Source organism: Lissotriton helveticus, chromosome 5_1 (genome assembly GCF_964261635.1).
Source record: "Lissotriton helveticus chromosome 5_1, aLisHel1.1, whole genome shotgun sequence".
Classification (NCBI taxonomy): Eukaryota; Metazoa; Chordata; class Amphibia; order Caudata; family Salamandridae; genus Lissotriton; species Lissotriton helveticus.
Window position 1 is genome coordinate 2052143104 of NC_136065.1, and position 14858 is coordinate 2052157961.

Below are 14858 nucleotides of genomic sequence, written 5' to 3' on the forward strand. Positions count from 1 at the left end.
GCAGCAGCAGTGCAAGCTTCCCTCACACATAGATCAGGTACAGCACAGGCGGCAGCAGTGCAAGCTTCCCTTACACATGCAACAGGTACAGCACCGACAGCAGCAGTGCAAGCTTCCATCACACACGGAGCAGGTATAGCACAGGCAACGGCAATGCAAGCTTCACTCAAACACGGAGCAGGTACAGCACAGGCAACAGCAGTGCAAGCTTCCCTTACACATGGAACAGGTACAGCACCGACAGCAGCAGTGCAAGCTTCCCTCACACATACATCAGGTACAGCACAGGCAGCTGCAGTGCAAGCTTCCATCACACACGGAGCAGGTATAGCACAGGCAACGGCAATGCAAGCTTCACTCAAACACGGAGCAGGTACAGCACAGGCAACAGCAGTGCAAGCTTCCCTTACACATGGAACAGGTACAGCACCGACAGCAGCAGTGCAAGCTTCCCTCACACATACATCAGGTACAGCACAGGCAGCTGCAGTGCAAGCTTCCATCACACACGGAGCAGGTACTGCACAGGCAACGGCAATGCAAGCTTCACTCAAACACGGAGCAGGTACAGCACAGCCAACAGCAGTGCAAGCTTCCCTTACACATGGAACAGGTACAGCACCGACAGCAGCAGTGCAAGCTTTCATCACACATACATCAGGTACAGCACAGGCGGCAACAGTGCAAGCTTCCCTCACACACGGAGCAGGTACAGCACAGCATACCCTCAGACCCTCACCCTCAACACCTCACCCTCACTAACTTCACCCTTATCACCTCACCCACAATTCCACACCCTCACTCACCCTCACCATCACTCACCCTCAACATCTCATCCTTAACACCTCACTCTTAACACCTCACTCACCCTCACTCATCCTCAACAAGTCACACTCACTCACCCTTAACACCTCACCCTCACCCTCAATACCATTCAACACCTCACCCTCACCTTCACTCAACATCACCCTCACTCACCCTCAACGACTCACCCTCAGTTACACACACTAACACTCAAAAACGCAACAGCACTCTGCCTCTCCATCATTCACACTCTATCCATCATTCACACACTATCCATCTTTCAGAAACTCTGCATCATTCACCCACTCACCATCATTCACCCAATCTCCATCATTCACCCAATCTCCATCATTCACCCAATCTACAGCATTCACCCAATCTACAGCATTCACCCAATAGACAGCATTCACCCAATCTGCAGCATTCACCCAATCTGCAGCATTCACCCAATCTGCAGCATTCACCCAATCTGCAGCATTCACCCAATCTGCAGCATTCACCCAATCTGCAGCATTCACCCAATCTGCAGCATTCACCCACTCTGCAGCATTCACCCACTCTGCAGCATTCACCCACTCTGCAGCATTCACCCACTCTGCAGCATTCACCCACTCTGCAGCATTCACCCACTCTGCAGCATTCACCCACTCTGCAGCATTCACCCACTCTGCAGCATTCACCCACTCTGCAGCATTCACCCACTCTGCAGCATTCACCCACTCTGCAGCATACACCCACTCTGCAGCATTCACCCACTCTGCAGCATTCACCCACTCTGCAGCATTCACCCACTCTGCAGCATTCACCCACTCTGCAATTTGAGGAATGTTAGGCCATTTTCTTACACATAAAGAAATTTCAGGACGGAAAACAAGGGGGTCGACGGAGTATAGCATCAGATACGTTAGACACAAAAAAAACTTAACATCATTGACCTAAAAGGATGCAAGGATGTTAATCAGTCTTCGGGCCAAAAAGTAAATTTAATTCGTACGATATTACAACAATATTACACAAAGGAAACAAATACAAATATGTGGCAGGAAGCGAGGACGAGGAGATACAAAGACACAAGTGAAACAGGCAACTTTTTCGCCGGGCAATAAACAAGCACTATTCATCCGGAGAATGGGACGGTTTAAAGACAGTAGTCAACAGTTACACAAAAACCGGACGCATACAACAATAGCACTTCTTCTCACGGAATTCCGTCTAATATAAAGCAAATATGACGAAATAAACAAAAATTCAGAAACAATCAAATTTTTCAGAGGGAAATAAACAAGAACGATTCATCCGGAAAATGGGACGCATTGAATACAATAGTCGAGATTTACACAAAAAAAGAAACGCTTAACACAATAGCATTTATCCAGACGGAATTAGTTCAAATACAATAAAACATATTACGAACATAGAAAGAGTCAGTCACAAAAATCTAACGAAAAATACATTAGTTCACTGTACATGTCGTTCATACATTGCTAAAAATACTACAGTCAGCAAAGACACAAAGTTTCATTTCATACTTCAAGTACGTCAATAACAAATTATCCGACTACTTCAGCATCACACAAAAAAATAATAAAAAAACAACTTACATCAATATATTACAACACATTTACCACTTCGAAATGAAACAAACCCCTTTTGTATGTCAAATTACCAAAAAAAGGACATTAATACATTACATTACAGTTTAACAAAACATATGCATTACACATCGCCAATAAAAAACACTACTTTATGTTACATTACAAACATTTACAAATATTACGAGTGAATTAAATAAATTTAGCAAGTATTTAAATTTTACATAGTATATATACTACATTACATTACATTAAAATAAACTTAGGAATACATTCTTACCTGTCAAACGACGCAGCAACACCACCGGGACAAGAACACGCCTTCCGCACACCAACATTCTCGATCAATGGGGAATTCAACGGTTGACGTATGCAAATCGGAACGCTACGTCAAAAACGTCGCGCTCCGATTGGCTAGAAAAATACGTAAACAAAAAACACACACAACTCAAAAATAAACTAGACCGCTAAACATAGCAGACGTCGACGTGACGCTATACGTCGGCCATTTTAAAAAAAAAATAAAAACGAGACTACACAAACATGTTACAAAACATACACATAGTTAGTACAATACATACACATTTAAAATTACATACTAATATACACATAAGACTGAAGTAATACAAAGGGGACACCTTTAGTTACAAACAACACATTACTTAATTATTATTAACATATACACACACTCTTAACATCACCCTCACACAACAAAACTATCACACTCTTTCACACACGCTCAGTAACGCTAAAACAACATCTCCCTCATACACCATCACACACCTTCAGCCTCACACACACTTACTCACCCTCACACTAACACACTCACACACTCTCTTACGCAAATAACTTCACTCATCCTCCCCCCCTCACACCCCCTAACACTCTACGCGATTGCAGCCTGGAATCCCTGATAAATTTTCTTGTATCCGTGGCTGGCATTCAGTCATCCCAACGTAAACTGGTGCATTTGTCTTTTCTTTGCTGAAAATAATTTTCTATACTTCTATTGCATGATTGATTGAAATACTTTATCGGACAATCGTTCACATTCTAGATAGGCAACTTGTACATCACACCCCTCGATGCATTTCGGGTTCGCGCCTTGTCCTTCCTCAAATGGTAAATACTTTTAGGGATGAAAAGGCGCCGGGTCCTGCTGCGTTGTTTTCATTTATATTTCAGACTCGTGCTGTCAATGTCTCAACTACGCTTAAACACACAGGACAAAAAATGACAGTTTATTAAATGTATAATTCTGTTTTTATCAGCTCTGAAGTAGCCTCCCTACCGAGCGAGTGCTATTTTATAACAATAAATACAACACATAAGCTCACAATTTTTTTTGTAAAATGTACCTATCGCATTTCATTCTTTTTCACATATAAGAAGATAATTGGGCTTTTCACGGGCAATCAGTAAGACGCTACCTCACCCTCACTGACACTCACTCACACTCAATCACTCTCACCCTCACTCACCAGCAACACCTCACCCTCAACGCCTCACCCTCAAATCCTCACTCACCCTCACTCTCACTCATCCTCAATCACCCTCAACATCACACACTCACTCACCCTCACTCACCCTCAACACCTCACCCTCACTCACCCTCAACTCCTCACTCACCCTCATTCTCACTCATCCTCACTCAACCACCCTCAACTTCAATGACCCTCAACGCCTCACCCAACACCTCACCTTCACTCACCATCAACATCTCACCCTCACTCACCCACAAAACATCAGCCTCAACACCTCACCCTCAATCACTCACCCTCAACAATTCACCCACACTCACCCTCCCTCACCCTCAATTCCTCACCCACACCCTCAACACTTCACCCTAAACACGTCACTCATCCTCAACGCCTCCCCCTCCCCCTCACTCACCCTCACCCTCACTCACCCTCAACACCTCACCATCACTAACACTCAACACCTCACCCTCACTAACTCACACTCAATCACCCTCAACACCTCACCCTCAACACCTCACCCTCAACACCTCACCCTCAACACCTCACCTTCAAAACCTCAACCTCAACAACTCACCCTCAACACCTCACCCTCACTCACTCTCACTCACCCTCACTCACCCTCACTCACACTCACTTACACTCAGTCACCCTCACTCACCCTCACTCACCCTCACTCACCCTCACTCACCCTCAACTCCTCACTCACCCTCACTCATCCTCACTCACCCTCAACACCTCACCCTCACCATCACCCACCCTCAACCCCTCATCCTAACTCGCAATAACCCTCCCTCACCCTCACCCTCACTCACTCTCACTCTCACTCACCCTCAACACCTCACTCACCCTCAACACCTCACTCACACTCAACTCCTCACTCATCCCCACCCTCACTCACCCTCAACACCTCACCCTCACACAGTGCAATAGGTCTCGTAGGATTTTTAGTTACAGCTTTTACAATTGTTTATTGCTTTTTTGATTTGTAATTCTTTAGCATTGGCAAAAAAAAAAAAAAATGCAAAAGATTTACAACAAAAAACCCATAAACAATTCTAAATGCACTAACTCTAATGCTGCGAGACCTATTGCATTTCCAATGCTTGTTCTTGCCTTTGTTATTTATTTGTTTCCATCTTTCTTTCTTTCCTATCTCCTTCCTTTGGTCTTTTTTTCTTCTTTCCTTCCTTCTCTGCCAGTCACCGGTGTATTCAACTGTGTAGCCTTGGACCGTGTCATGTATGTGCATGTAACTTGCATGATCGAGGTAACTATTAGCGGCAATACTATGTTGCTCTCAGAGCTCTTTTTAAGTGCTCGCTGTCTTTTAGCCAAGCCTCTCACCCCCCCTCCCACACCCCAGGAGCATCAGTCTGAGGGATAGCCCCGGGCGCCGCAAGCTCTAGTTACGCCTCTGTACCACCCCTAAGGTGGGCTACTGTGAGGTGGAATCGATTTTTCAGAAGTATCTATCTTTGTGATGGCATACTTAGGAATTCTGGGACAGGGTTATCCCACTTCCCTCAGGAAGTGGTCATATTGGGGGCATAGTGACCCAAAGGGTCAGTAGCCCATTAGCTACTACCCCACACTCGCCTAACACCCCTAAATTCAGTATTTAGTTGAGGCCCTTGCACCAGAGCAGATCCTGATGACCTATGAAGAAGGACACGAGCAGCCACAAAAGCAGAAGACTGAAGACAACACTGACTTGGCCTCAGCCCAGCTGACCTGTCAGCCGTTCTCCATCTAACCTGTGGCAAAGATGACAGGCCCTGCAGCTGTGTGCCTCCAAAACCTGGGAGGACTGCCTGCCTTCAATAAAGACCAAGACTTCCTGAACTTTTCCCTGCATCCTGCAGAAACTCCAGAAGCAAAGACTCTGAGGCCTCCGGAACCACCAAACCCGACACCTGAAGCCACTACTGCACCATTCGCCTCCGGCCTGAGTTGGCCACCAGTGTCAACAAGTTCCCCTGCCCGCCACAGCTCAAGTTCATTGTGGATTCACCCCTCGTGGACTCCCCAACATTGCCTGCAGCCTGTAGACGCAGGCCCCGTCGACCGCTCCCAGTAAGAAAACCCAACACCTAAAGGCACTTCTGCATCCGTCACCACTGGGATGTGGAGAGGAGGACCCCAGGTGTCCCTACTTTTCTGAGCATCGCAAGCATTGAACTACCCTGTTGGGTCACCCCAACTGGCCTTCCAGCCAGAGCCTGCAGCCTCTTTCTGCAGTGACAAATCTCTTTAGAAACCTATTCGGCTCCTGACGCTGTTTTGCTCCCTGCACCTGACCACCCCTGTACCGCTGATGGTGTTCTGTTGGTGCTGCCTTGGAACTTGCCCACCACTCATGTTAACTCCTGGAGTCTTGTAAGTCTCTGTTATACCTGTTTGCAGAACTTGTTCTTCCTCCCATAGGATAACATGGCAGAACTCAGAAATGGTACTCCGCCTTTTAAAGTGAAAAGAATTTATCTTTAAACGCGTACTTACCTGAATGATTTATTCTCTGATGCTAAACATATATAAAGATACTTGCTATTTTCATTAGTTGGTGTGAATCTCCTCCTTAAAGCATGTGTGTCATTTATTGATCATTGTGTGTACTTGCAAATGTGCACTCCTCTGTGTTAAGCCTAAGGCTGCTCGACCACCCTACCCTCGAATTAGAGCACTTTGGGATTGCATAGCAAGCCCCTGTCCACTCATAAGGGGACCCCTGGACTCTTTACATGGTATATAAAATGTTTGATATGTCACATAAAGAGCCAACTACCTACATTCAGATAGTGTAGATTTTCCAGACCCCAAAAGGAAACTAAAGCCATTTTGAAAGAATGAAAAACTGGCAGGTGTCTCTCACTACTCTACTAGTGAGTTACGCCCTTGTACGCGAGGGGTGAAAGCTGATATTCATTTATCTTTTTCTCCCATAAAGGCTAGTTTGTACTTTTTGGATCTTGGGAAATCTACCCAGAGTTAAATCAGTAATTTTGCGGTCACCTGACATGGCACTGAATGTGGCGCTCGAGTTATGAGGGCTCATTCTTGTTCCTTCTTCCTACATTAAGATCATCTCTTATTAGATGAGCAAGGTAGACCGTTCAGTTTCCTTACTGGACAGAGCAGGCGAGAAAATTATTTTTTTTATGGCCCTTTCGTACGTATTCATTTTCAATTTCCCTATAGTCTCGGTTAGCTCCGGACAGCCTGAAACCTCAAGAAACAACATGGCATCCGAGCACATTTGTATTACCAACACCATTCAAGCAAATTAAATTGCTTTCTAGGCCCTACACCAGACTCTAGCATTTTGAATACACAGAGATTGGAAATGCTGGTATACAACCAGCCTGTATTGCATTTATCGTTAAAAATACATATAGATACTTTGCCACACTCGTCACAATGTGTTATCGTTATCTGTTCAAATGCCTCCTCATGTACAGTTCATGTGTATATAATTTCTTTGAATGTTCAGGGTTGGAATGTAGTCCCTCAAAAATAACATTTGGGTAATCATTCTGTACTTTGAGAGCCTCCTCTGCAGTAAGATTCATCTTTTCGATATCACTTGCTGGCTGTACTCTGCCAAATTTCTCACAATTATCTAGCCAGCTGAAAATGTGATTTTGTAGTTCCAAACTTGTTTGGTTGTTTTACTGCTAAGATACCATATTTTGATAGCAGCTGCGCTTAGTTCATGTTAAGTCGGTCAGTCTACCCTCCTGTCTATTTAGTACCTGTTTGTTTGTTTTGCACACTCCACTACATACTCGTGTAACTTGTTTTTCTTTTTTGCACTCACATAGGGATATAGCACACGGCTATGAAAATGTGCCAATCCCATGTGTAAACTCTGTTGATGAGGATCCGTGCCCCGAGGATTACAAATATGTCTCTGAGAACTGCGAGACGTCCACAATGAGCATCGACAGGAACATCACTCACCTACAGGTAATCAAACTCTGAGCAAGATTATTTGAGTTGTGCATGGGCAGGACAGTAATGTAAAATAAGGCGCTTAGTGGGGATGGTGGTGTGGGCACGGACCTGGAGTAATAAACAGTTTCACAACTTTGGCTTGACTAGACAGACCCACCATTTTGATGCGAAAAACTTTAAGTCCAGTCTTATATAGGGCTCCCTGTTTTATGGTATTTCTTTTTTTAAGTTGTAGATATAAGTGTGTATCTATCCACATTTATATTTTGCCCATATTATTAGTGTTCATCCATTTTTGGGTCAAAGCCTACTAACAACATATTGGGGACATTCGGAAAACTTCCCTGCAAATGCATCTTGCCCATTGTTTACCATTGGCTTTGTGGTTTGTAACTCTAATTTGCTTGCTTTCCATTTGCTGGCTCAATTTGTGTTAGGCTGTCCATCTCGAGTTCGTCCCTTTCCTTGCACAAACCTGTTTACTGTATTCGTCCCCCAGTGCTCGATTTCTGTAAACAGTCCTTTAAATCTTGTTCTCATCTGGTCACATTTGCTGTGCATTCAGGGACAGAGGCCAAATGGGAGGTTCTCACTGCCGGGGAACTTGCTGTTTACTTTTCCTTCTCTGACTTGAAAATGAGAGGATTTATGTTACAATCATGCTGGCTCTATGGAGTGCTTGAGGAAGGCTGTATGATGTTATTTTTTTCTAGCACACAACACATTTTTTATTTCTCTAAACGAACTGTGCAGATACTCCAGAAATAGAAAAGTCCAAATGAAGAATATTTCTGAAGTGTGGTGGAAACAAACATTTCAAAATGAGGAACACCAATCAATACACTAGGTGGACATTTCCACATGTTATCATTAGTGCGTTATATACTTTTATCAGTGAAATTGTTTGTCTGTACAAGTGTATTGAAGATGTGTTGTCTAATGGTAGTGTGCTACTCCACCGTGCATATCCCACTCTACCCCATTCCACTCTGTTGTGCACAACTCCACCCAACTGCACTCTACTCTGCACCACTCCACTTTACTTCACACCACTCTACTCCTCTCTACTCTAAACCACTCTACTCTTTGCCAGTGCACTCTGCGCTACTCTACACCACTGCACTCTGCACTTCCATTCTATTCTACTGTGTTTTACACCATTTCACTCCACGCCTCTCTACTCTGCACTACTCTACTCTGTCAATCATTCTACTGCACTCTTCGCCACTCCAGTCTAGGCTAATCCACTCTACACAACTCTACTCTACACAATTCCACTCTGCACCACTCTGCAACACTTCACTCTATGCTACTGCACTCTATGCCAATACACCAGAGGTCTTCAAACTTTTTTGCTCTGAGCCCCCCTAAGCATAATGTTTTAATGTCAAGCCCCACCTCCAAACCTTTACGACAAGGATTGGGTGAGTGGGAGGGAAAGGGCTGAGCGTAGGGGGCATGGATTATGAAATCATTTCAGGAGTACTTTTTCGATAGCTCATGAACCACACTAATTATGAGACTTCAAAAACAGCAAATGAATCAAACAAAAACAGTTATTGACTCCAAAATACTGCCCCCTATAATTGAGTTGTTGTGAGCCCCTCGCACTACTGGACCTCAAAGCAACTACACTTGCTGCACAAATGATAGCCTGCTACTCAGCACAGAAGTTATCTCATCTGACTCATATACCCCTTTGTCACTATGCAGGACCATCATTCTATTCTTAAAACAGGCCCCTGGTTCACTAATGTTAGCTGCTGCCTGGCAAAGGCGGGCAGCCTCCTCTGCCGTTTGTTAAAAACATGGACTCCCATCTAGCCACACACCCTTTTCTGCCATCTCTCTGAGCCAAACAAAGGTGTCTCCACTGCATTCATTTTTCCCCTCCTATGGGCTATTGCGCTGAGGCCCAAATCAACACTGACAAGTGTATAGTGGGCCCTAATGCAAAGAAGGCTGTTACACTACATCCTCTTACCAACTGTTAGTTGATTACTCTCCTAATTCCAGGGCCACTGGAATTATACGTTTCTGAGGCAGAAGCGTTTTCTGCATTGCTATGGATGTACCACATTTGCTACATAACCCATCATCTGCTGCATAATCTGCAGATTTTAACGAAAAAATGTGATTCTAGTTCAAAGGGTTCAACAATGACTTAAAACGTGGCTGGTGACATGTTCCAGAGCAGTAGAAGGCCCTTCATAAAGGCTGATTGGTCATCTTGCAGTTGCTTATTGATATATTTGGGTCTTAAATTGGTACTAAAGAGGTATAATATTCCACCTCTGTGTTACCATGACTAAAAATGAAATAAAGCTAACCACAAAATGTGACAGATTTATGCTGCATAATTTACCTTTTCTTCCTGCATAATTTAGTCCTCTCTTGCCACATAATTCCAATGGCCCTGCTTAATGCGTCGAAGTGACAATTTTTTTAGAGGTATTGTAAGGGTGTTAAGCTTCATAAAATGCGTACATTAGGGACAGGCTGATCATTTATGACTAAAGGCTATATTTTGTAGGAAAGTGTTTTTATTTCAAACACTTCATGATTTTGCAGCAGCCTATGATAGACTGTGTGTAATGCAACTTGATTTTATTTTTCAGAGAATCGTTTGCTCATTATTTCATATATATTTAGCTGACAGCGAAAAAACTAAATACTCAGACTAGTTAATTCTTTTCCTTTAGGCAACTTACTGACACTCAGTTACCTCCTTCACAGCACTTCAGGATGCGTGTAAATGAAGACAGCCAGGAAATGAAGCAGATAAATAAGGCTGCAGTTCCAGGCCATCTTCATTTACATGTAATTGCAGAGGCATTCGCGCCCCCCTTGGAAACCATCCACGGACCCCCAGGGGGGCGCGCCCCACAGTTTGAAGACCTCTGCAATACACTCTAAGCCACTTCACTATACCCTGTACCACTTCACTCTATGCCACTTCACTCTACGCCACTTCACTCTACGCCACTTCACTCTACGCAACTTCACTCTGCGCCACTTCACTCTACGCCACTTCACTCTACGCCTTATCACTCTACCTTGCTGCACCACTCCATTCTACTTTACTCTACTCTGAAACAATCTACTCTACGCCACAGTACTCTATTCTACTCTGCGCCACTCCGCCCTGTGCCACTGCACTCTGCGCCACTGCACTCTACTGTGCAGCACTGTAGTCTATGCCACTGTTCTCTACACCACTGTACTGTACGACACTCTACTCTGCCACACCACACTCTCCACCACTTATCTCACCACCACTCTACTGTCCACTTCTGCACTCTGCAGCATTACGGCACAATACTCCACACCATTCTACACGACTTCACTCTATACCACTCTACTCTGCACCACTCTCTCTATGCCGATGCACTCTGTGCCACGCTACTCTGCAATCACTGCACTCTATGCCACTGTACTCTAATCTATGCCACTGCATTCTACAACACTGAATTCTATTCCGCTACACTCTACGCCACTATACTCTGCAAACCTCTACACCAGTCCACTCTACGCCACTGCACACCACTATTACCCACTCTATGCCATTGCACTCTACTCTACACCATTCAACAGCACTTCGCTCTGTAGTGTTGAACACTATACCAGTTCACTCTACGCCACTTCACTGTTACCCACTCTAGGCCATTGCACTCTACTCTGCACCACTCTGCTCCACGGCACTCTATGCCACTGCATTCTACTCTGCACCACTCTACTCTATACCGCACCACTCTACCCCAGGCCACTGTGCTCTACACCCACTGCACTCTACATCACTACTCTGCAACACTACTCTGCACTCTGTGCCGGTGAACTCTATGCCACTCTACTCCATGCTTTACCAGTACACTCTACTCCACTGCACTCTGCGCCACTCTACTCTGCATCACTCCACTTTAAGCCACTTCTCTCTGTAGCACTCCACTCTACGCTACTCCACTCTACGCTACTCCACTCTACGCTACTCCACTCTACGCTACTCCACTCTACGCTACTCCACTCTACGCTACTCCACTCTACGCTACTCCACTCTACGCTACTCCACTCTACGCTACTCCACTCTACGCTACTCCACTCTACGCTACTCCACTCTACGCTACTCCACTCTACGCTACTCCACTCTACGCTACTCCACTCTACGCTACTCCACTCTGGGCGTCACTGCACTCTGCGCCTCCGCCCTCTACTGTGCAACACCCTCAGAAGAGTTAGTGAGCTACAAGCCCTAACTATTCAGGAGCCATTCATACAAATTCACGCAAACAGGGTAGTACTGCGGACTAACCCTAAATTTATGCCAAAGATGGTGTCCCAGTTTCACATCAACCAAGCTATTGAACTGCCGGTATTCTTCCCTAACCCAGATTCCGTAGCAGAACGTGCTCTGCATACCCTTGACGTCAAAAGAGCTCTCCTTTACTATATAGATAGAACAAAACTTTTCAGAAAAACTAAACAGCTGTTTGTTGCCTTTTCACCACAGCACAAGGGCAACCCCATTTCCAAATCAGGCATGGCCAGATGGATTGTTAAGTGCATTCAAATCTGTTATCAAAAAGCTAAACGCACATTAACAGTTCCCCCAAGAGCGCATTCCACACGCAAGTTAGGGGCATCCATGGCTTTCCTAGGAAACATTCCTCTAGAGGACATATGTAAGGCAGCCACATGGACTACCATACACACTTTTACCAAACACTATTGTGTAGATGTACACTCCAAACAGCAGGCAGCTGTTGGACAGGCTGTACGTTTATATATATATTTCCTCCCACTTGTTCCATAACATGGAGAAGGCCCAGCTTCGGCGAGCGGGGGAGGTCCCAGCCCAACACCTCTGTCAGACAATCCCACACACCGGTCCAGAATCTCTGCAACCCCGCACACGCCCACACCGTATGTATAAAGGAGGTAACTGAACATCCACACCGCAGGCAGTCAGGAGAGGCTATCAGACCCGCCCGCCACAGGTGATCCCTAGTATAGTATGCCCTATGCAGGTACTTAAATTGAATGAAGCGCAAGCGCACCGCAACTGCTGCCCCCCTCGGGGCCTCCAGGGCTTCTCTCCAATCCTCCTCTTCCAGGCCTCCTACATCTCCCTCCCACACAGACCACAATTTATCAAGGGAAGAGGAGCAGTGTGTAACGAGTGTTTGATATATATTAGATATTTTCTTAGTTTCCAAGTCCCCCATGAATACCTTTGCTTCCAGGGGGCTGAACTCCGGCAAGGAGTCCAAGCCAACCAATGCGGGGGACAGGGCGTGTCGGAGCTGCAGGTATCTGAAGAATTGAGTATGGGGCATATCATATTCGTCTCGTAGAGCCTGAAAGGACTTAAGGGTTGTGCCATTTATGACGTGGCCCAGCGCCGAAATGCCAATCGCATCCCAGCCACTGAATCCCCACAGGGACGCCAGTGCCGGAAGCCTCCCATTGTGCCATAGTGGGGTTTCCCTTGTCAGCGTGTTCCAACATCCCATGCGACGGAGAGTGCCACGCCACACCTGAAAGACCACCTGGGTGACCATCGGGAGCCTCTTTCTGATGGCCGCCGAGTACAAGATAGTATGCAGCGTGTTGGGATCCATCAGGTATCTCTCCAGGGCATAGGCCGGGTCATCCCGGTCGCCATACCACCACTCGTTGAGGACCAAAAGATGTGATGCTTGGTAGTAAGACAGGCCGTCGGACGTGGCCAGCCCCCCACAATAAGTAGAGAGGAAGCAGGTGCGGAGCGTTACCCTTGCCGCCCCCCCGGCCCACAAGAACTGACTTAGCGCCGAGTTTACCTGCCGAAACCACTGCGGCGATATAGGATACGGATGGTTTTGTAATTGATATAGAATACGGGGGAGAGCTACCATCTTGAATATGGCCGAGCGGCCATAGATATTCAAAGGCATCCTAGACCATATTTTCATATCAAACCGTATTTTGTCCCACACAGGTAGTACATTGCGTGACCAGGAGACTCCGGGCACATCCGTCAGAAAAACGCCCAGGTACTTAAGGCCACCCGCTGCCTCCTGTAGGGCCGATGCCCAGGAACCCAGGCCACCACGCCTCCCCAGCACCCATAGCTTCGATTTCTGCACATTCAAATTGAGACCAGACACTTCGCCAAATATTCGCATTATTTCCAGGACCCTGGGCCCTGATCTATTCAGGTCTGTAAGGAAGAAAAGAACATCATCGGCATAGAGCGCGATTCTGTCAGACGGCCCCGCCTCCCACTCAACGCCGCGCAGCTGTGCGTCCATCCGCACCCATGCCGCCAGCGGCTCCATGGCCAGGGCAAATAAATACGGTGATAGAGGGCAACCCTGCCGGGTGCCTCGGCCTATAGGGAAGGGGCTGGAGACTGCCCCGGCCACTCTCACAGCTGCCGTCAGGTCTGTATATAGTAGCTGTACATACGACAGGAAATGCGGACCTAAATTGAGGCGAAGTAGGAGCGCTCGGAGATATGTCCTGCTCAGCGAATCGAAAGCTCTATCGATATCGGCTGGTAGAAGCGCCGCCGGGATTCCCGCCGCCCGCGCTGCCTCCACCACTAACTGCGCTTGTCTGATGTTGTGTCTCGTCGCCCTGTGGGGCATAAACCCGGCCTGATCCGGGTGGACCAAGTCCATGATATAGGGGAGAAGGCGATTAGCCAAGGCCTTCGCCAGGATTTTTGCCTCGACATTAAGCAGCGAGATCGGTCGGTACGATTCAGGGCGTTCCGGGGGCCTCCCAGGTTTACAGAAAACCACAACCTCCTCATGTCGCCAGTCCGCCGGTAGGCGCCCACAGTCCCTGGCCGCCTCCAGCGCCTTCCTGTAGCGCATCCCCAGCTGGAGATGAAACGTTTTCATAAATTCGCATGGGAAGCTGTTGGGCCCAGGGGCCTTACCAGTATTCAGTGCCCCCAGCGCCGCTCCCAGCTCCTCCGCCGACAGTGGGAGTTCAAGCCGAGCACGACCTTCATCCGAAAGTGTCCGGGGTGGAAGGTCCGCAAGGA

The 14858-nt window shown here is 46.6% G+C and overlaps 1 protein-coding gene across 7 annotated transcripts in view; it reads left to right on the forward strand.

Moving 5' to 3' along the window:
• The window catches only part of EHMT2 (euchromatic histone lysine methyltransferase 2), a 338110-nt gene that overhangs the window by 264893 nt on the left and 58359 nt on the right, over positions 1-14858 (forward strand). For all 7 annotated transcript variants that reach the window (XM_078645918.1, XM_078645920.1, XM_078645919.1 and 4 more), the window contains one exon: positions 7696-7840. In XM_078645918.1, coding sequence (XP_078502044.1) covers positions 7696-7840 — 145 coding nt within the window. The remainder of the gene's footprint in view (positions 1-7695; positions 7841-14858) is intronic.